The 23,406-nt window shown below is 37.4% G+C and overlaps 2 protein-coding genes across 8 annotated transcripts in view; one reads left to right on the top strand and one right to left on the bottom strand.

The window, feature by feature from the left end:
- CENPK (centromere protein K) overlaps positions 1-11,293 on the bottom strand; it is a 332,401-nt gene extending 321,108 nt beyond the window's left edge. For 2 of the 5 annotated variants that reach the window (XR_004349429.1, XM_032629021.1), the window contains exons 1-2: positions 11,216-11,293; positions 557-7,485 (exon numbers count right to left, since the gene is read on the bottom strand). Coding sequence is in view for 4 of the 5 variants with exons in the window: in XM_032629021.1 (XP_032484912.1) it covers positions 557-730 (174 nt within the window). In the remaining variant the exon portion in view is untranslated. Of the gene's footprint in view, positions 1-556; positions 7,486-11,215 lie in introns of those variants that run through there. The other 3 variants (XM_032629022.1, XM_032629024.1, XM_032629023.1) reach the window with 3 other exon arrangements.
- A 100-nt stretch (positions 11,294-11,393) lies between these two features.
- PPWD1 (peptidylprolyl isomerase domain and WD repeat containing 1) overlaps positions 11,394-23,406 on the top strand; it is a 28,191-nt gene continuing 16,178 nt past the window's right edge. The window contains exons 1-5 of one of the 3 annotated variants that reach the window (XM_032629076.1): positions 11,409-11,613; positions 14,871-14,973; positions 16,301-16,393; positions 16,821-16,921; positions 17,062-17,182. In XM_032629076.1, the coding sequence (XP_032484967.1) occupies positions 16,392-16,393; positions 16,821-16,921; positions 17,062-17,182 (224 nt within the window). In that variant the 5' untranslated portion in view covers positions 11,409-11,613; positions 14,871-14,973; positions 16,301-16,391. Of the gene's footprint in view, positions 11,614-14,870; positions 14,974-16,300; positions 16,394-16,820; positions 16,922-17,061; positions 17,183-23,406 lie in introns of all 3 variants that reach the window. The other 2 variants (XM_032629075.1, XM_032629074.1) reach the window with 2 other exon arrangements.

Raw genomic sequence — 23,406 nt, 5'->3', positions numbered from 1 at the left:
ATTCAACAAAATCCTTCATGTGTTGCCCCTAATTACCTCTCCAGTCTCACTCTACATATCCTTCTTCTCCTAATTTACATGTCATACTATTCTACTTAGAGTTCTCTAAACTCTCCCAACATTTATATATTTTGTTCTTTCTGCTTTATATACCTCTTCCACTTTCACAGGCTAACGCCTATTTATTCTTTAGAAATGAACTCAGTTATTTCCTCTTTTAGAAACCTATCTTTGGCCCCTTCAGTCTAGGCTTAGTACTCCTCCTAAGTATAGTCTTTGAACTTTACCACCACACTTCTAATATAATTTGTTATTGCCTCCATTAGATGATAATCTTCTTCAGGGTAGGGACTGCCATAATTTTTTCTCTTTCTACAGCTCACCTAGTATAAAATTTCTTAAATGAATGCTTATAGGTCTAAAAAATATATAAGTATTTATCATATAATGGCTTTCAGAATCCAGCATAATTATTTCTTTCCTAAGTCTATTATTGAAATGGAATTCAATCTTATAGTAAGTAATTGGGATATCACTTTCATGTCTTGATACTTACTTCTTCCATATCTTTCCACATTTCTTCACATTTTTTAATAAGCTCTTCTTCAGCATCTGTAACATCTTCCACATCTGTAGTACTATCTGGATCTAGATGTTGCTGATTCGCTGACATGTGCCTTGTGATTTTTCTTAGCCTTGTAAGAAAAACTAAAGTATAAAAAATAGTCATTTAATAATATTTGTTGAATACCCATTACCTGTCAGATACTCACCTAGGCGCTAATGATGTAACAGTGAAGAAAATAGGCAAAAATTCCTCCAACCATGGAGCTTACATTCTAGGTGAGGAAAACAGAATAAACTAAAAAGATTAAAATAAATATAAAGAAGCTATAATAAAAAGATTTTAAAAATATAGTGTTGCATATCAAATAATTTGTAAGTACAATGAAGAAAAGCAAGACAAGGAAGAAACACAGGGAGTGCTAAGACAGGGGCAATGTAATTTTACGTAAGGTGGTCATATAAGGTCAATGAGAGGTTGACAACTTAGCCAAAACATGAAGGAAACAAGGAAGTAAGACCTGTGGATATTTAGGGAAAGAGGCTCCAGGCAGAGGGAAATGTAAGTACAAAAGCCTTGGGGAAGGAACATGACTGCTGTGTCCTAAAGCAGTAAAGTAGCCACGGTGATTAGAGCAGAGTAAGGCAGAGAATACAAGATGAAGTCAGAGAGATAATAAGGATGAGATCATGTGGGCTTTGCAAGTCATTTTAACGATATAGGCTGGGATGTTAAGTGATTAGAGGGTTTTGAACAGAGGAATGACATGATTTGAATTGTATTTTAACATTATAACTCTGGATAACTACAGCCAGTAAGGAGAGAAGTAGGAAAACCAGTTAGAAATTTACTGCAATGATCCAAGTAAGATGGGGACCAGCATAATATTGAGAGAGTACAAAATGTCCAATTCTAAATATATTTCCAAGATAGAGCCAAAAGGATTTCCTAGCAGTCTGTTTATAGAGTGTCAAAGAAAGAGATGAATCAATTATTATTTTAAAATTTTGGGCCTAAGCAATTGGAAAGATGGAGTTTCTAGTTACTGAGATGGGGAAGATGATAGAAGAAACAGATTCAGCAAGGCATGAGGTGATGCTGATTAAGAATCCAGTTCAGGATGTGCTAAATTTAAGGTATCTATTAGTGGAGCTGCTATTTAGGCAACTGGATATACATGTTTGCAGTTCATGGGAAAGTTTCGAGCTAGAATTTGAGAGTCACCCCCATACAGATATTTAAAGCCATGAGGCTAGGTGAGATCAGAAAAGGAAGAGTGTACAGATAGAAATGAGAAGAGTTCCAGACCTGGAGAGACTGAAGAGATGAGGAAATAGTCTGAGAAGGAGGGACCTAAATAGTCTGAAAAGGAGTGACGCATAAGGTAAAAGGAAAAAAAGAGTATGATATCCTGAACTCCAAGATCAGTGTTCAAGGAAGGAGTGATGAACTATCAACTACTAGTGATAGGTCAAGTAAGATAAAAACAGAGAATTGACAATTTACTTGGCAATATGGTTAAGGGACTGTATTTTCCAAAAATAGTCAGCAATATTTCAGGCTGTCACTCCCCAACAAGAGGCAGAGCCTCTTTACCCTCCCCCTTGAACCTGAGTACGCCTTTCTGACTACTTATATGAATAGAATACAATGAAAGTGATGTCACATGACTTCCAAGACTAAGTCATAAAAGGCTTACATCGGTCTCTCTCTCTCTCAGAATACTCACACTTGCAACCCAGCCATGCTATAAGGAAGCCCAAACTAGCACAAATAAAGGGACCACTTGGAGAAGCCCACACTGAAACACTGTGGTTCCCAGCCAAAAGCTAGCATCAACCATCAGACACGCATGTGAACAAATTTTCTGATGATTCAGCCCCCAGGCTTTGAGTCTTCTAGATAAGAACCCAGACATTGTGGAGCAGAGACAAGCTGTCCCTGCTATGTCCTGTCTGAACTCCTGATGCAAGAATCACTGAGCACAATAAATAGTTGTTTTACATCTCTGTTAATGAATGCAAGTCTGTGTGCCAGACACACAGTGAGGCCAAACAATACCCAAACGTCAGAGTTCGGAGCAGAGAAAGGTTTATTACGGGGCCATGCAAGGAGACTGGTGGCTCATGCTTAAAAACCCGGAACTCCCTGAAAAGTTTCAGCAAAGCCCTTTTATAGGAAAGATGAGGGATGGGCGTGGTTAGTTGTTGCAAACTTTTTCAAGTCAGGTCCTTTGTTCTTGAGGTCAGGTCATGGTCAGGTCACGATGTTCCCATAAACCTCCAACAAAACAAACATTATTCTCTGTCCTGACAAGAGAGGGCAAGGTCCCAAGGCTCAACTTTCACCCTCCAAGGTCCAGGCCCTGGCTAAGAGAAGGGGGTTATCCTGCCCCCCTGTGTGGGGGCGTGTATCCTGCCCAGGAGCAGGCCAGTTATCCTGCCCAGGAGCGTCCATCCTGCACCCAGTCTGGGCCCTCCCGCCAGTGCCCAGGCCTGGCTGAAAAGACAGATCTCAGCTGGCGGCGCCCTCAGGGCCAGGTCCCCAGACCCTGCCCAGCCATCGTCAACGAGGGAGCAAGGCGCCCAGGACCCAACCTGCCCTCAGACTCCTCAGGCCATCCAAACCAGGTTCCTCGGACCGTGACCCATGGAGACTGCCACCACCATTAGGTCGAGGAGGTAGGGATAGAGCAGAGGTTCACTGCTGCTTCAAGGCCTGGGCCTGGCCAGTGGGTGGCCAGGGCGAGGGCTCTGGAGCTCAATGGGACACAGCCCTTAGCCTGTCCCTGGGCCCCCCAGCTCACCCACCAGCCTGAGGCCCGAGGGTCTGGGGAGAAGCCCACAGTCCGCCTGATACTGCACTCTCTGCCGCGAGGACCACTGCAAGACTGACCATTGCTGGAGCAGGACCTCTAACCGCCATGCTAATAGTCGTGCCCCAATGGCTGCACACCTGCCCCACTCCTATTACATAAGTTTTGGAGTAACTTGTCACACAATTTCATTAAAGTAAATAACAAAATGGAGGTCATTGTTAACCTTCATAAAAGTAGTTTCAGGAGAATGGTGGAAGTGAAAGCCTGACTGAAGTAGACTCAAGAGAGAATAGAAGGCAAAGAATTGGACATATCCAGTATATAAAACATTTTCAAGAATTTTTTTCTCTAAAGGGAAGAAGTGAGGTACCAGCTGTAGTGAGATATGGCTTGGAGTTTTTTGCTTTCTTTTTTAAGTTAGGAGGAAATACAGCATCTTTATATGATACAGTAAGAGAAGCAAACATTGCTGATGCTGAAGAGAAAGGAGAGGAAAGAGAAGAATTAGATCTAATACACGAGTAGAGGAGTTGGCTTAAGATAGATATACATACAGTTCATCTATTTTAATGGGAAGGTAGGCAGAATATTAGGGGCACAGATACAGACAGGTAGGTGAATAAATGTGTTGGTAGGAGTTTGTGCAAGTTCTACTTGGATTGCTTCTCTTTTATTAATGAAATGGTAACTAAAGTCATCAGCTATAAATGAAGATGGGGAAAAACCATTGGAGATTTAAGAACAAAAAAATGTATAAAATAGATATATAAAAGAGTGGAAGAGGGTAAAACAGTAGGATTACTAGATAACATTAAACGCCCACTTGAGATTAGTAGTCATGAATTTAAAGTGAAAGGAGAACATAGTTGTGTGTTTTCCTCTATAGTGTAACAGCATAGGTGAAGACAGAGACAAAGTGTAAGAATGACAAAGTCTCTCAGGTATGACCAGAGGAGTGAGTAGCTAAGATAAGATGGAGAATATAACCACTGGAGAAAAGGAGGTCAAGAAAAAGAGGCCAGGTTATTTGAAAGATCATCTATATGGATATTAAAATCACCAAGAATTATGACAGTATTGCAGGAGAGGGACAGTATTACGACAGTATTGCAGGAGAGGAGCTAAAAATCAAGGAATGAAGGAGCCTGACATAATCCTGCTAGATAACTGCTGCAAGGAGAAATGATCGGTGGTACAGTCTGATGGCATAAGATTCAATGTTGGGTAACTTTAAGGAGGTGGACAGAGCAATAAAAAACAATGAGGATGTCTATCCCACAACACCAAATGCAAACTAGAATAACCCACCCCCCAGAGACAACAGAGAGCTTTTAAAAACGTAAATAGATATGTCATAGATTGGAGGACTCCATTTTGTAAAGATGTAAATTCCTCCCAAGTTGATCTATTCAATCTTATTTCAAAATTCTAAGAGTTTTTGTTTGTTTCTGTGGCACTTGACAAACTAATTCTAATTCATATGGACGTACAAATGACCAAAAACAGCCAAGACACTCATGAAGATTAAGATGGGAAGACTTGCCTTACCACGTGTTAAACTTATTTAAAAACTATACTAATTATGATAGTGTTCAATCAGCATATAGACAGGCAATTGAACAATGGAATACAATACAAAGCCTTTCTAGAGTCACACATTTACAAACCTATGATATACACTGCTTTTTTTTTTTTCAGGTATATTTTGGCCCAAACACACCTCCCTCATTCTTTTTAACAAATGCATAGTATTTGTGGGGAAAAATAAGCCTAGATATATGTCTCAATCTTTATACTACTCCTCCATCCCTCAAAAAATCCAAACCATAAAAAAGAACAGGGAGAAAACATTTTTTAGATCTTGGATTAGGAAAGGCCTTTCTAGACAAAACTAAGTAAAATCACTGTATAAAATTTTTTAAATTCCAAATGGACAAAAATATCATTAAAAAGTTAAAATTTAAAACCCCAAAACTTAAGAAATTTGTAATATACTTGGCACCCAAGACCTAATTTCCTTAATGAATAATGAATGCCCACAAATTAATAAGAAAAAACCAACAACCAATCATAAAAGAAAAAAAAAAAAAACTAAAAAAGTGATCACTATAAAAGTCAGGCTATTAATTATTGGGTTGGCCAAAAAGTTCCTTTGGTTTTTAAGTAAAAAAAAAGACACATTTTTCACTTTTACCAAGAACTTTATTGAACAATATAGTCACCCTTTTGTTCCACTACCTTCTGCCATTTTTCAGGCAACTTCATAATTCCATCTTCCCAAAACTTTTTACCTTTTTGAGCAAAGAACTGTTCCAGGTGCCTTTACAGTCTTCCAGGGAATTGAAATTTTCTCCATTAAGAGAATTTTGTAAAGACCGAAATAAATGGAAATCTGAAGGTGCAGTGTCTGGTGAATATGGCAGATGAATCTGAACTTCCCAGCCAAGCTGTAACAGTTTTTGCCTGGTCATCAAAGAAACATACAGTCTTGTGTTATCCTGATGGAAGGTTATGCATTTTCTGTTGACTAATTCCGGACACTTTTTGTTGAGTGCTGCTTTCAGTTGGTCTAATTGGGAGCAGTACTTGCTGGAATTAATTGTTTGGTTTTCCAGAAGGAGCTCATCATAGAGGACTCCCTTCCAATCCCACCAAATACACAACATCAGCTTCTCTGGATGAAGACCAGCCTTTGGTGTGGTTGGTGGTGGTTCATTTAGCTTGCCCCACCATCTCTTCCGTTCCACATTTTGTACAGTATCCGCTTTTCATCACCTGTCACAATTTGTTTTAAAAACAGAACGTTTTCATTATGTGTAAGTAGGGAATCACATGAGGAAATACCGTCAAGAAGGTTTTTTTCGTTTAACTTATGTGGAACCCAAACATTAAAGCAATTAACATAACCAAGCTGGTACAAATTATTTTCAACGCTTGATTTGGATATTTTGAGTATGTCATCTATCTCCTGCGTGGTATGACGTTGATTGTTCTCAATGTCTCAATTTGATTGCTATCAACTTCAACTGGTCTACCTGACTGTGAAACATCGTCCAGCGAGAAATCTCCAGCATGAAACTTTACAAACCACTTTTGACATGTTCAATCAGTCACAGCACCTTCTCCATAAACTGCACAAATCTTTTTCTGTGTTTCAGTTGCGTTTTTACCTTTCTTGAAATAATAAAGCATGATATGCAAAAATGTTGCTTTTTTTCTTCCATCTTCAATATTAAAATGGCTACACAAAAATTCACCGATTTTGTTAAGCTTTTTTTTAAATGCACGAAGATATGACAGCTGTCACAATACAATCTAACAAAATTGTTTCAAAAGACAAATAAGCGCTATAGGGCCATCGTAGGGAAAAAAACCGAACAAATCTTTTGGCCAACCCAATACTTTTGGAGGGAGGGAGAGAGGAGGTAAAAGGAGATGGGGAGCTCTGATTCGGATGGGTCAAGTGGAGAGACTTCCGAAGTGATTATCAAAATTTTATTTCTTAATCTGCATGGTGATAAAGGTATTCGCCTTATAACAATTTATAAACTTTATATTTATTTTGTGTGGGGCTTTTCACATCTGTATGGTATTTGCAATAAAAAGGCAAACAATAAAAACAATCTAATAGAAATGAGTAAAGAACACAAATGTGGAATTAAAAAAAATTATCTTTTGAATATAGAAAAATGCACTTATCCTTACTCATAAGTCATAAAAATGCAAATTAAACAAAAGTTATTTTTCATTCAGATTAGCAATAATGAAAAAATTAATAAAAAACAATATTGGCAAGAGTGTAGAACAAAAGGCATGCACTGTTTGTAGACCAATCCCTTTGTAGGATAATTAGCAATATCCATCAAAATTTTAAATGCATTTATCTTTTGACCCAGAAATTCTACTCCTAGGAATAATCCTACAGATAGATACATTTGCATAAGTCTACACAGGTATGCTTACTGCAACATTATCTATAAAAAAACTTTATGGGAGTGAACTCTTCAATCAGACTGTCTTGGATTAAATTCTGGCTTCAATACTTACAAGCTGTATGACCTTGGACAAGTCACTTAAACTATCTGTGCCTTGGTTTTCTTATCTGTAAAATGAAGATAATATTACTCTATAGGATTGTCATGACAATTAAATGAGTTAATATACGTAAAGCTCTTAGAACTGTGCCTAGCATATAAAGAACTATATCGGTATTGGCTATTAACATTAATATTAATGTTAATAGCCAATACTGAATGTCAACTAGTAGAAAGCTGGTTAAATAACTTACGCCATATCCAAAAATTGTTTACACTAAACATCTTCCTTGCTACACACAAAAGATATACTTAAGTTCACAAAGCCATAAACAGTCATTAACAATTTTTGACTTTTTTGCTTAAAAATATTCTAACATTATATAAATATTTGTTTTAAATATACCTTAATTTAGAAATTAAGTGCAAATTGAACTTTCCCTGCTTTGTAGAATACTAACCAATAAAATACATTATCAGCATGCAAAATGTGAAAGTCTGTGTGTGTGTGTGTGTGTATGTGTATATAGATATTCAACAAGTTAGCTGAATGTGCAGCTCAATGTAGCATTAGAATACAAATAAATAAAATCGCTTAAGGGTTTAAATTTATCCTTTCCCCACAATTTGTATCCTTAAATCTACCTTTCTGTAAAGACAACAAGTCAATCTTTTGAGATCCTCAGTTGGTACTACAATTTTGAATCATTTACTAAAGAACAATAGTGCTATATTTAGGGATACTATGGCATACAAACTTAAAAGATCTAATGCCAAGACCTAATACTAATTAAAGAACCTCATACTATCATTGGAAAAAGAGTAATACACATGAAATCAAGTAACAGAAAGTACCCATGTAATTCTAAGCTGTATTCATTTATCCAACACATCATCTTAATGTGTGCTGTTTGTCAGACACTATGGCTCTAGCTGTGTAGGTGAAAAAGTCTCTGTCCTCATGGAGCATACATTTTCACTGAAAAGAGACAATATAAACAAATGGACAACTAAATACCTGATACGATTTCAGGTAGTTAGAAGTGCTATGATGTGGTAAATTATACAACAAAGACTGCAAGTGCTTTCAGAATTCACAATAGAGGAGATCAAAGAAATCTACCTGTAAGAACGAATGGCTTAGTACAGTGCTCAGTACACAGTACTAACTCCCTAGAATGATAATGATTAAGGCTAGATTTGCTGTGGAGATGCTCTCAAGGCATTAGAAACAAGATTGGAGGCAAATATGAGCATGTGAAATTTGTGAGACACAAAAGAAACTGGTCTGATTAGAGCAGAAGACAAAGAAGAAACAAGACCTGCAAGGTAGGACGTGTCAAATAATGGGAACCTTTAAAATTTAGGGAAAAAAACTTTAAGAAGTATTTCCTATGGGCAGTTACTTCCCTGTATCTGGGATCCACCTCAAAGCAAAAGTAAAGAAGAGACTTATCTGGTTTGAAATAGGCAACCAGAAGGCTTTCAGTAGGCTTTTGGAAGCAGTGTTTTATGGAGGGTATTTGACAAGTTATATTTATTGGATAAAAAAGAAGAGATTAAGGTTGTAAATTTTACACATAGATCAACGAAACAGAATAAAGAGCCTTGAAATAAGCCCACACATATATGGTCAAATAATTTATGACAAATGAGCCAAGAATATATGATGGGAAAAAGACAGTCTCCTCAATAAATGGTGTTGGGAAAACTGGACAGAATGAAACTGGATCACTATCTTACACCGTACACAAAAATTAACTCCAAATGGTTAAAAGACTTCAATGTAAGACTTAAAACCGCAAGACTTCTAGAAGAAAACATAAGTAGTAAGCTCCTTGACATCGGTCTTGGTAATGATTTGGGGAGTATGGCAAGAAAAGCAAAAATAAACAAGTAGGACTATATCAAACTATAAAGCCTCTGCACAGCAAAGGAAACTATTAAGAAAATGAAAAGGCAACCTATGAATGTGAGAAAATATTTGCAAATCATATATCTGATAGGTTACTACCCAAAATGCATAAAGAACTCATACAACTCAATACCAAAAAGCAATCTTATTTAAAACTGAAAAGATCTAAACAGACATTGTTGCAAAGAAGACATACAGATGGCCAACAGTTACGTGAAAAGGTACTCAACACCATCAAGTAAATGCAAATCAGAACCACAATGAGATATCACCTCACACCTGTTAGAACGGCAATTATCAAAAAGATAAGAAAAAACAACTGTTGGCCAGGATGTGGGGTGGGGGGAAGGATCCCCTGTTCACTGCTGGTGAAAATGTAAATTGGTGTGGCCACTATGGGAAATTAATGAAGGTTCTTCAAAAAGGTAAAAATAGAACTACCATATGATCCAGCAATTCCATTTCTGGGTGTTTATCCAAAGAAAACAAAAACACTAATTCAAAAAGAAACATGCAGTCCCATGTTCATTGCAGCATTATTTACAATAGCCAAGATATGGAAACAACCTAAGCGTCCATCAACTGATGAATAAAGAAAGTGTAATACAGATAACAAATGGATAGGTAAATTTTATCCAGCCATAAAAAGGAATGAAATCTTGTCACTTGCAACAATATGGATGGACCTTGGGGGTGTTATGCTAGGTGAAATAAGTCAGACAGAGAAAGACGTACCACATGATCTCACTTATTGGGGGACCTAAAAAAAAAAAAGCCAAGCTCAGAGATACAGAGAACAGATTGGTGGTTGCCAAAGATGGCAGGGGTGGGAGCGAATGGGTGAAGAGGGTTGAAAAGTACAAACGTAAAATAAGTAAGTCATGGGAATATAATGTACAGCATGGTGACTACAGTTAATAATACTGTATTGCATATTTACAAGTTGCTAAGAGAGGAGACATAAAAATTTCTCACCACAGGGGGAAAAAAACAATTCTGTAACTATGTATAGTAATGGATGTTAACCAGACTAACTGTGGTGATCGTTTCGCAATATATACAAATATTGAATCATTATGCTGTACACCTAAAACTAATATAACATATGCCAATTATACCTCAATTTTTTTTTTTTTTTTTTTTTTTTTTGCGGTACGCGGGCCTCTCACTGTTGTGGCCTCTCCCGTTGCGGAGCACAGGCTCCGGACGCGCAGGCTCAGCGGCCATGGCTCACGGGCCCAGCCGCTCCGCGGCATGTGGGATCTTCCCGGACCGGGGCACGAACCCGTGTCCCCTGCATCGGCAGGCGGACTCTCAACCACTGTGCCACCAGGGAAGCCCCTCAATTTTTTTTAATGGTAAATTTTGTGTTTTTACCACAATAAAAAAATTTTTTTGTTTTTTTTAAAGAAGAGAGTTTAAGTCCAGAAGGCCATTAAGAGATGGAAACCTAGACCAGAATGAAGGCAGAAGGGTGAATGGTCCTGCCTGGGCCACTTAGGTTACCAGCCATGACTGGTTTTCTGCCCCACCCCTCCCCACCCACTACGCCCCACGCCCCACAGTAACAAGCGCTCACTACCTTTTTCAGAGACTGCGTGAAAGAAACAAGAAGCTCAGGAAAAAAGACATGTTTGGAGCACCTGAAGGGAAGCCCGCAAGTTAACCAATTCTTTCAATTCCCCACCCCTGTGTCTTTCTGTCCTAACAGGTGGGATTCTAGAGCCGGAAAAGAACGGGACTCAAGGCCTGGCTAGACGTTAGGTATTCAGTTCCTCGGAGGTAAGGGTCCCACCACTGGGGCTGCAGCTCCATATCCTGAGAGTTGCCAACCCCGGAGCAAGTTTCAACTGTTATGGCGCTCTCCCCGGCGCATCGCTTACCACCACGCAGAGCCCCAGACTTCAGGTCGTCTCAGCCTACCGGAGACGCAGCTCTGCGGCCGAGGACTCGCGCGCGCTGATTTCTGATTGGTTCTGCTCCCAGCCAATCCCGGAACTTGCTCTGCCGCTGACAAACAGGCCGCGCCGCTGCTTCGGGATTGGTAGCAGAGCTTGTGGGTGTCGCGCCTTTTCTGACGATTCGGGCAACATGGCGGCCGAAGGTGGTAGCGAGTCACAGTTGAGAAGGAGAAGGCGCCGGGACACGGAGGAACCTGAAAAAAGGAAACTCGGCGAGGGAGAGCTGGTAGTGGCTGTGGCCCAAGAGAACGAAGAAGAAAATGAAGAGCGCTGGGTTGGGCCCTTACCTGTAGAGGCAACGCTGGTCAAGAAGAGGAAAGGTAGCTACAGAGATAGGCACAGGGCAGGTTGGAATGCTGTGTCCCCCGAGTAGGAGAGTTCAAGCCAGACCCCAAAACGGAGGATTTGTGCCCTCGGAACAGAGGGTCGTCTTAACTTCTGGCCGTTCTTTACACCCGAAATAGTTATTTGGTTTGAGTAAACCGTCTTTTTGATAATATCTAACACAATTAATCTCTGATTTGTTACAATGGATGATAAAGCTAATTTATGCCGGTACTTACGTGTTTGGCGCCTCATTTAATCCGTACAGCAGCCGTATGAGGTTGGAATTTTTAACCCCGTTTAGCAAATGTGGATAAGAATACTGGTTCTATTTAAGGTTTTCAGTTCAAGAGTGGTGTAGTGTGTTGGGCCGCCGGGGCAGGCGGTGCCTATTTAGAGTGGTAAAGAATAGGTAAAGATAATTTCAATGCTGACTCTTCCACTAATGAGTTTTCTGATATAGTTACATAAATTTCCTGGATCACAAATCTTTCATCTAAAAACCAAGGTCTGTGGTTTTCAAACCATACTCGTGAGATACCATGGCCTGAAGCATTTTTCCACTAACGTGGATTAGTGACAAAATTTTATCAACTAAAAAGGGTGGTCCAGAAAAGGGCGGGGGGGGGGCAGTGGTGAAAGGGACAGATTAAATTTACTTATTTTTCAAGTTCTTTGAAATTTTTTCCTTAAACGTATAAGACCATTAAAATGTTATCTTTCTGAAAGTTCAAATCTTTATTACTCTTCCTACTTAAAAATTTTAAGTGATTTCTCATTATTTTCAAAACAAAGTCCAAACTCCCTAACATAGCATACAAGGTCCTTCTTGATATGATTTCTCCTTACCTCCCTCAGCGCATTTCCATTACTTCCCTCTACCAAACCCTTGTAGTTCCTTCTTACTCTGTGATCCAGCCATACTAAAACACTTGAGAATTGGGCATGCCCTTTTTCTCCTGTGAATGCCTGCGTCACTGTCATGGTGTCTCTACCTGGAATAATTTCCCTCACCCGTTTCACATAACCTACTATTGTTCAACCTTTAACACTCAGCTCAGCTATCACCTCCTCTGGGAAACCTGTGACTTCTTCCAGTCTGGGCTAGGTTTCTAAAGCACATTGATCATAAATCTGAGGTGTGTTTATCACACTGAATTTATAGGTAGCCTTCAAATTTTATGTATCCGAATTTTGAAGAAGCTATTTTTTTGAACATTGTACATTAACACCCTTAAAGTGCATTACCTTTTTTTTACTACTAAGTCTTTCTGTTAAATGTTTCCGTAGCAATTGTTTCCTCATTACACTTGCTACATTTTTAATTGTATATTTATTCATGTGATTGTCTGATTAATGTTTCTCTTCACTGTTAAGACTGTAAACATATAAGAGCAAAGAACATGCCTGTTTTGCTCCAGTGCTTGGTACAGTGCTTTGCATATAGCAGATACTCAATAAGTATTGAATGACTGAATATTATAATGTTTATGCTCGTAATTATTTTCTTGCACTAGATCTCATGTCCTTTTTTTGTGGAAATGAGCGGAGGGAATGGAAAAATCCAAAAATATCAAAGTGCTGATATTAGCATTAGGAGACAAAAAGCTTATAAACTCGATACAATTGAGACAATTAGATGTTCATTCTATTTAAGCCAGTCAGTAGTGTGTTCAGTTTGAAGAAAAAGTTGAAATTTAAAAACATGTATGAAATGTTAGAAAAATATCATTGAAGATTTTATCTAAAAGGACAGGGGTTTAAAACTTTCTAGAAATGGAACCATCCCCTGTAACATGTTCTTTGGACATGGGACTTTTGTACACATTTTCAGAAAGACACTATAAATGATATGGCATTACCTTTAATTAAACTGATGGTTTCTCAAGGACAGGAACTATGTGTTAATTCTGCTTTATGTCCGTGTCTCTTGGAACCTAGTTTGTTTTCAATAAATATCTGTTCAACAAGTGAACTAACAAACAGCAAAAGGAATATGCATCAGATGGGATTAAATTTAGCTGCATATTACAGAAAACTTCAATATGACAGTAACATTAAAAAGATAAAAGTCCTAAAGTAGACAATCTAGGATTGGTGTGGAGGCTCCAAGGGGACCTAGGTTCTTTCCAACTTCATGCCCAAACATCACTAGGGTATGGACCTCATCTTTGTCCTTAGTGTTTGTTAGAATTAACAGTGCTTATCTCCCAGTTCCCAGCTGTAGGACTGAATAAGGGAAGAAGGGCACAACTCTTCAAGGAGACTTCTTGACTTTTGCACAACACTTTCACTTTTATCTCATTGGCATTTGGTCACACCTAATTGCAGAGATGGTGAGAAAGATCTTGTGGCTGGATGTCAATACTCCCATATAAAAACAGGGGTTCTGTTACTAAAAATGAAGGGAAAAGTAATTTGTTGGACAAAAATTTGAGTCTGCTATATAGTAGTTACGAAAAACCATGCCTAATTTAGGAACAGTCATGCTTAATTTAGGAACTTTTTATAGGCATGTTTGGCCATCATTGATTGTTTTGTTGGTTACAAGTATAATGGCATTTTTTACTAGTAAAAATTTTCATAGCTCCTATAATGAAATATTTCCTCAGATTACCACTCTTAAAAATGTTTCGCCCTTGGGAAAGGTTTGAGAAGCACTCAACTGGATATTCTCTAGGATTTTCTCAGCTCCAAAAATCTAAGCATTTATCGTGTTTACCTGTTTCAAACCTAGTATCAGTGACTTCAAAGAGGATCATTGCCTTCAAGATAAACTGAGACATTCTAGATTGTCACTGGCCTCTTATTACTTATTTAAATGAGCACTAATAATTGGATCTACATGGTTAGAAATATGGTAGTGATATTTTCATGAAACTTTAAGATTTTTGGTTTTTAATGGAACCTTTATATTAAGCCAGAACCACTCAGTTCTTAAGTTCTGGGAACAGTTAAGTGTCTATATAGTACTTGAAAACCTGTTATGACCGACTAAATAATGGTGCTATTCAGTACTGTGAAATAAGTTACAACTGACATAACTGACACTGGATTTTTCTTTCATTATACGCGAATTGAGAGAAATTAAAATCTAGAAGAAAATACAAAATAGCATTCCAGTTGTTAAAAAATATTTTTCTTTCCTTTTTTTTTTTTTTTTTTTTTTAAAACATCTTTATTGGGGTATAATTGCTTTACAATGGTGTGTTAGTTTCTGCTTTACAACAATTCTTTCCTTTTTTTTCCTTAGTTCTAGAGTTTGAAAGAGTCTATCTTGATAATCTCCCCAGTGCATCCATGTATGAGCGCAGTTACATGCATAGAGATGTTATCACCCATGTGGTGTGCACCAAGTAAGTCTATCACATCTTAATATTTTTCTAAGAACTTTATCCTTTTTTAAAATGCTTCAGTTTTGAGATGGATTTGTAGAAGTAGCTTTAGGATATTAAGGATTTCTATTTCATTCCATAGGTTTTGTAATAGTTTATGTTAAATAAAGACCTACATGGTCTTTCCTATATCATACAAGGAATGCATTCTCTAAGACAAAATTCCCTAGTTTGTGTACGTCTTTTGGAGATAAATGCCAAAAGGGGATGATCCAGGTAGTATCTGAGCTTCCATGAAGAAGAGTCTATTAGTTAAGATGGGAGTAATTGGTAGCTGCCTCTTCAGTACTAATGGGGAAAATGATGAGATCTAAGACATTCTGGAACTGTCACAGGACCTTCAAAATAGCTGAATAGGGATTTGTAGAAGGATAATAATAATAATAGTAATAGTCTGCTCTTTGTTGAGTGCATATTATGTCCAGGTACAGTGCCAAGGCTTTTTCATAAATTGTTTCATTTATCTTAACAATCTTATAAGGTAGTATCATCTACATTTTACAGAAAAGGAAGCAGGTTTAGAGGGGTTAAATGGCAGATGAGGCTGGAGGAAAAAGGCAAGGACTAAACCCCAGAGGTTTTCTATTTCTTATATGGAATTTGAACCTGATTGGGAGAGTAACACCATATATATATGTGTGTGTGTATATATATATATATTTTTTTTTAAAGATCACTCTGGCTGTGGTGAGATAAATGGATTCAAATAGAGCAAGAATGGATACAGAGAAAGCAGTTAGGAAGCTAATACAGAAACCTAGATGAGATATGATGGTGGCTGGGATGATATTGGCAGTGAGCATGGAAAGAAGAAGATGAGTTGTTGCTCTTTGGATCAGTCTATTCTTGATCTCTTGGAGACAGTTAAAGATTTAAATTAAATATCTTTATATTTCATTTATGGGATAATTTTATCCAAATATTAACTCTTTTTTCCTAGTCCAAAGTTGTCAGTGTATAAAGCTGCATATAGGACTAGCATTCTATCACTCCAAGTTTCTTTGTTTAACCTAAGTAGCAGGGTGTAATAGAAAGATTTTTGAAGATTTTATAGAAACCTAGATTTTGAAGTTAGGCAGACCCAATATTGAATGCTGCTCTCCAGCTATGGACCTGTGACAAATACATTTAACATTGTAAAACTATTTCCTAATTTTTAAAAAGGTGGTAAAAAATATTCACCCTAACAGAGTTGCTGTAAAGGTAGTTGTAACTAAGATAATGTATGTAGAGTACTTGACATACACTAGGTTTCAACAAATGGTTTCTATTTTTATATACCTGACAGAGGAGGCTATACTGTACAAGATTTTGATACTTAAACAACCAAAATACCTTGGATAGTATCTGAAACAAACTTACATTGAATTTTGCTGTATATGTAAGTAGTATGTTGGAATTTAATTATTTATCAACTTCTGAAAGATAGTACATTTTCCCTGTGAAAAGACTGCCTATAGGGTAATTTTAGCATTAAAGGACCCTAAGATATAGTGATTCCTGGTGAGATTTTTCTTTTTCTTTTTCTTTTTTTTTTTTAATGTCAAGTTCTAGCTCAATTCCTATCCTAGTTCTTGGATTTAAAATTAGTGCAGCAGAAGCTGTTATGATATCCAAAAAAGAGCATCAAATTTTGCAATGTTCTGTCTACCCTAGTATAGTGATATAGTGGTCTGCATAAAGGAAGGGTTTTTTCTTTTAACCTGTTATTTAAGAGTCCAAGATTCTCAGTGAATGATTGCTTTGGGAGTACTAAGTGATTCATAGATCTGTTTTAGAAATTAACTTCTACAATTTTATATATGCAGGACAGACTTTATTATTACTGCCAGTCATGATGGACATGTTAAATTCTGGAAAAAAGTAGAAGAGGGGATTGAATTTGTTAAACATTTTCGCAGTCACCTAGGTAAGAATTTCACTTTTTTTTTTTTTTGGCTCTCTTTTAAACTGTACCGATTAAAGTTCCTTTTAAAATATTTTTTTCTTTCAATTATGTCCATTTCATTGGTGTTTACTAGAATGTTTTAATTTGATTTATTTAAATAGGAGTTATTGAGAGTATTGCAATTAGCTCTGAGGGAGCATTGTTCTGTTCCGTGGGTGATGATAAAGCAATGAAGGTGTTTGATGTAGTGAACTTTGACATGATCAATATGCTGAAGCTTGGGTGAGTCTGTTTTAAAGTATATATTTCTTTAACTTAGTGGAAGAATTCTTGAACTAAACTTCCCTGTTCCATAGGTATTTCTAAACAGAATATATTATCATTCCATTAAAAAATGTGACTTTTGATTTTACTTGGGAAAATTAAATATTATGAATCCTTGTTATGATGCTGTTTGGGGGCTCCTGCTGTGGTTTTTGTCATTAATTACAGCAGAAATGTCGCAACAGTGCCACAACAAGGATTCATTATATCCATTTGACACTACTTAATAAATTAATGAGTATCCATCGTGTCTAATTTACTGGTACGTAGAATTAACTTCCTTGTTATGCTTATTTCAGTAATATGGCACTGTGTTTCTATAAGGCTTATGCACAATTTTGGAGTTGTTGGTTATTTTAACTTTGAAGTATATTGACATCCAAACTATGTGTTTAGACTGTACAGTAATGAGATTAAACAAAAGACCATACCCTCGGTAGCTTAAGCAACAGAAGTTTATTTTCTCACAGTTTCGGAGCCTGGAAAGTCCAAAATCAAGATTCCAGCAGGATGTGGTTTTGATGAGGACTCTCTTCCAGGTTTCATACTTTGTCCTCATTAGGGACAGGGGAAAGAGTGGGGAATATTTTACTCTTCCACTTCTTAGAAGGCCACAGGCCTGTGGGATTAGGGCCCCACCTTTATGACCTCATTTAACCTTAATTACCTCTTTAAAACCCTTTCTCCAGATACAGTCACTTTGGAGATATGGGCTTCACCATATGAATTGGAGGAGTAGGGGATTGGAATTACACAATTCAGTATGTAGCAGGAATTCTTTGGAATTTCCTTCAAAATCAGTTTATGAGACACTGAAGGAAATCAGTCTAATTATTTGTGGTCAGAACTTATTTTTTGACTACAAATAGAAATATCTATTGATCATGTGTCTTATTCCCCAGCATTGTTTCCCTCAGACTTTAGCTATTTTAAAAATCAAATCTGGGGCTTCCCTGGTGGCGCAGCGGTGGAGAGTCCGCCTGCCGATGCAGGGGAAACGGGTTCGTGCCCCGGTCCGGGAAGATCCCACATGCTGCAGGGTGGCTGGGCCCGTCGGCCATGGCCACTGAGCCTGTGCGTCTGGAGCCTGTGCTCCGCAACGGGAGAGGCCACAACAGTGAGAGGCCCGCGTACCGCAAAAAAAAAACAAAAAAAAAATCAAATCTATTCATAAATGTTGAACATTTGCCCCCTTTGAGGATATTGAAAGAGAACCAGGCATATCTTGTTTTATTGTGCTTCACAGATACTGTGGGATTTTGGGCAAATAGAAGTTTGTGGCAACCCTGCATGAACAAGTCTATACTCACCATTTTCCCAAAAGCATTTGCTCAGTTTGTGTCATTATTTCACATTTTGGAAATTCTCATATAATATTCCAACTTTTTCATTATTTTTGTATTTGTTACGGTGATCAGTGATCTCTGATGTTACTATTCCAAAAAGATTATGACTTGCTGAAGGCTCAGATGACAATTAGCATTATTTTTAGCAATAAAATATTTTATTTTGAATTTTTGAATTTTTATTTTTTTATACAGCAGGTTCTTACTAGTTATCCATTTTATACATATTAGTGTAGATATGTCAATCCCAATCTCCCAATTCATCACACCACCACCCTCTCCCCTCCCCCCATCACTTTCCCCCCTTGGTGTCTATACGTTTGTTCTCTACATATGTGTCTCAATTTCTGCCCTGCAAACTGGTTCATCTGTACCATTTTTCTAGGTTCCACATATAGTGTTAATATACGATATTTGTTTTTCTCTTTCTGCCTTACTTGACTCTGTATGACAGTCTCTAGATCCATCCACATCTCTGCAAATGACCCAATTTCGTTCCTTTTTATGGCTGAATAATATTCCATTGTGTATATATACGACATCTTCTTTATCCATTCATCTGTTCATGGACACTTAGGTTGCTTCCATGACCTAGCTATTATAAATAGCACTGCAGTGAACATTGGGGTGCATGTGTCTTTTTGAATTATGGTTTTCTCTGGGTATATGCCCAGTACTGGGATTGCTGGGTAATATGGTAATTCTATTTTTAGTTTTTTAAGGAAACTCCATACTGTTCTCCATAGTGGCTGTATCAATTTACATTCCCACCAACAGTGCAAGAGGGTTCCCTTTTCTCCACACCCTCTGCAGCATTTGTTGTTTGTAGATTTTCTGATGATGCCCATTCTAACTGGTGTGAGGTGATACCTCATTGTAGTTTTGATTTGCATTTCTCTAATAATTAGTGATGTTGAGCAGCTTTTCATGTGCTTCTTGGCCATCTGTATGTCTTCTTTGGATTTTTGGATTGGGTTGTTTGCTTTTTTAATATTGAGCTGCATGAACTGTTTATATATTTGGGGGATTAATCGTTTGTCCGTTGATTCATTTGCAAATATTTTATCCCATTCTTAGGGTTGCCTTTTCGTCTTGTTTGTAGTTTCCTTTGCTGTGGAAAAGCTTTTAAATTTCATTAGGTCCCATTTGTTTATTTTTGTTTTTATTTCCATTTCTCTAGGAGGTGGGTCAAAAAAGGTCTTGCTGTGATTTATGTCAAAGAGTGTTCTTCCTGTGTTTTCCTCTAAGAGTTTTATAATGTCCAGTCTTACATTTAGGTCTCTAATCCATTTTGAGTTTATTTTTGTGTATGGTGCTAGGGAGTGTTCTAATTTCATTCCTTTAGATGTAGCTGTCCAGTTTTCCCAGCACCACTTATTGAAGACACTGTCTTTTCTCCATTGTATATCCTTGCCTACTTTGTCGTAGATTAGCTGACCATAGGTGCGTGGGTTTATCTCTGGGCTTTCTATCCTGTTCCATTGATCTATATTTCTGTTTTTGTGCCAGTACGATACTATCTTGATAACTGTAGCTTTGTAGTATAGTCTGAAGTCCGGGAGTCTGATTCCTCCAGCTCAGTTTTGTTCCCTCAAGACTGCTCTGGCTATTTGGGGTCTTCTGTGTCTCCATACACGTTTTAAGATTTTTTTGTTCTAGCTCTGTAAAAAATGCCATTGATAATTTGCTAGGGATTGCATTGAATCTGTAGATTGCTTTGGGTAGTATAGTAATTTTCACAATATTGATTCTTGCAATCCAAGGACATGGTATATCTCTGCATCTGTTTGTATCATCTTTAATTTCTTTCATCAGTGTCTTATAGTTTTCTGCATACAGGTCTTTTGTCTCCCTAGCTAGGTTTATTCCTAGGTATTTATTGTTTTTTTCTGCACTGGTAAACGGGAGTGTTTCCTTAACGTCTCCTTCAGATTTTTCATCATTGGTGTATAGGAATGCAAGAGATTTCTGTGCATTAATTTTGTATCCTGCAACTTTACCAAATTCATTGATTAGCTCTAGTAGTTTTCTGGTGGCATCTTTAGGATTCTCTATGTATAGTATGTCATCTGCAAACAGTGACAGTTTTACTTCTTTTTTCCAATTTGTATTCCTTTTATTTCTTTTTCTTCTCTGATTGCCATGGCTAGGACTTCCAAAACTCTGTTGAATAATAGTGGCGAGAGTGGACATCCTTGTCTTGTTCCTGATCTTAGAGGAAATGCTTTCAGTTTTTCACCATTGACAATGATGTTTGCTGTAGGTTTGTCATATATGGGCTTTATTATGCTGAGGTAGGTTCCCTCTATGCCCACTTTCTGGAGAGTTTTTGTCATAAATGGGTGTTGAATTTTGTCCAAAGCTTTTTCTGCATCTATTGAGATGATCATATGGTTTTTATTCTTCAGTTTGTTAATGTGGTGTATCACATGGATTGATTTGTGTATATTAAAGAATCCTTGCATCCCTGGGATAAATCCCACTTGATCATGGTGTATCATCCTTTTAATGTGTTGTTGGATTGTGTTTGCTAGTATTTTGTTGAGGATTTTTGCATCTGTATTCATCAGTGATATTGGTCTGTAATTTTCTTTTTTAGTAGTATCTTTGTCTGGTTTTGGTATCAGGGTGATGGTGGCCTCATAGAGTGAGTTTGGGAGCATTTCTTCCTCAGCAATTTTTTGGAACAGTTTGAGAAGGATGGGTGTTAGCTCTTCTCTCTATGTTTGATAGAATTCACCTGTGAATCCATCTGGTCCTGGACTTTTATTTGTTGGAAGATTTTTAATCACAGTTTCAATTTCATTATTGTGATTGGTCTGTTGATATTTTCTATTTCTTCTTGTTTCAGTCTTGAAAGGTTATACCTTTCTAAGAATTTGTCCATTCCTTCCAGGTTGTCCATTTTATTGGCATAGTGTTGCTTGTAGTAGTCTCTTATGATGCTTTGTATTTCTGCAGTGTCTGTTGTAACTTCTCCTTTTTGTTTTCTAATTTTATTGATTTGAGTCCTCTCCCTCTTGATGAGTCTGGCTAATGGTTTATCAATTTTGTTTATCTTCTCAAAGAACCAAATTTTAGTTTTGTTGATCTTTGCTATTGTTTTGTTTCTATTTCATTTATTTCTGCTCTGATCTTCTGCTAACTTTGGGTTTTGTTTGTTCTTCTTTCTATAGTTCCCTTAGGTGAAAGGTTAGATTGTTTATTTGAGATTTTTCTTGTTCCTTGAGGTAGGCTTGTATTGCTATAAACTTCCCTCTTAGAACTGCTTTTGCTGCATCCCATAGGCTTTGGATTGTCATGTTTTTGTTGTCATTTGTCTCTAGGTACTTTTTTGATTTCCTCTTTGATTTCTTCAGTGATCTCCTGGATGTTTCATAGCATATTGTTTACCCTCCACATGTTTGTGTTTTTTATGTTTTTTCCCTGTAATTGATTTCTAATCTCATAGTGTTGTGGTCAGAAAAGATGCTTGATATGATTTCAGTTTTCTTAAATTTACTGAGGCTTGATTTGTGACCCAAGATGTGATCTATCCTGGAGAATGTTCCATGCGCGATTGAGAAGAAAGTGTAATCTGCTGTTTTTGGATGGAATGTCCTATAAATTAAATCTGTCTGCTCTTTTGTGTCATTTAAAGCTTGTGTCTCCTTATTAATTTTCTGTTTGGATGATCTGTCCACTGGTGTAAGTGAGGTGTTAAAGTCCCCCACTATTATTGTGTTACTGTCAATTTCCTCTTTTATAGCTGTTAGCAGTTTTGCCTTATGTATTAAGGTGCTCCTATGTTGGGTGCATATATATTTATAATTGTGATATCTTCTTCTTGGATTGATCCCTTGATCATTATGTAGTGTCCTTCATTGTCTCTTGTAACATTCATTACTTTTAAACTCTGTTTTATCTGATATGAGTATTGCTACTCCAGCTTTCTTTTGATTTACATTTGCATGGAATATCTTTTTCCATCTCCTCACTTTCAGTCTGTATGTGTCCCTAGGTCTGAAGTGGGTCTCTTGTAGACAGCATATATATGGGTCTTGTTTTTGTATCCATTCAGCGAGCCTGTGTCTTTTGGTTGGAGTATTTAATCCATTCATGTTTAAGGTAATTATCAATATGTATGTTCCTATTCCCGTTTTCTTAATTGTTATGGGTTTGTTTTTGTAGGTCCTTTTCTTCTCTTGTGTTTCCCACTTAGAGAAGTTCCTTGAGCATTTGTTGTAGAGCTGGTTTGGTGGTGCTGAATTCTCTTAGCTTTTGATTTCTCCATCGAATCTGAATGAGATCCTTGCAGGGTAGAGTAATCTTGGTTGTAGGTTCTTCCCTTTCATCACTTTAAAATGTCATGCCACTCCCTTCTGGCTTGTAGAGTTTCTGCTGGGAAATCAGCTGTTAACATTATGGGAACTCACTTGTATGTTATTTGTCATTTTTCCCTTGTTGCATTCAATAATTTTTCTTTGTCTTTAATTTTTGCCAATTTGATTACTGTGTGTCTCGGCATGTTTCTCCTTGGGTTTATCCTGCCTGGCACTCCCTGTGCTTCCTGGACTTAGGTGGCTATTTCATTTCCCATGTTAGGGAAGTTTTCAACTATAATCTCTTCAAATATTTTCTCAGGTCCTTTCTCTCTCACTTCTCCTTCTGGGACCCCTATAATATAAATGTTACATTTAATGTTGTCCCAGAGGTTTCTCAGGCTGTCTTCATTTCTTTGCATTCTTTTTTCTTTATTCTGTTGCAGCAGTGAATTCCACCACTCTGTTCCAGGTCACTTATCTGTTCTTCTGCCTCAGTTATTCTGCTATTGATTCCTTCCAGTGTATTTTTCAT

This window comes from Phocoena sinus, chromosome 3 (genome assembly GCF_008692025.1).
Source record: "Phocoena sinus isolate mPhoSin1 chromosome 3, mPhoSin1.pri, whole genome shotgun sequence".
NCBI lineage: Eukaryota > Metazoa > Chordata > Mammalia > Artiodactyla > Phocoenidae > Phocoena > Phocoena sinus.
Note: the sequence above shows the minus strand (reverse complement) of the source record. Positions and strands in the feature narration are given on the sequence as shown.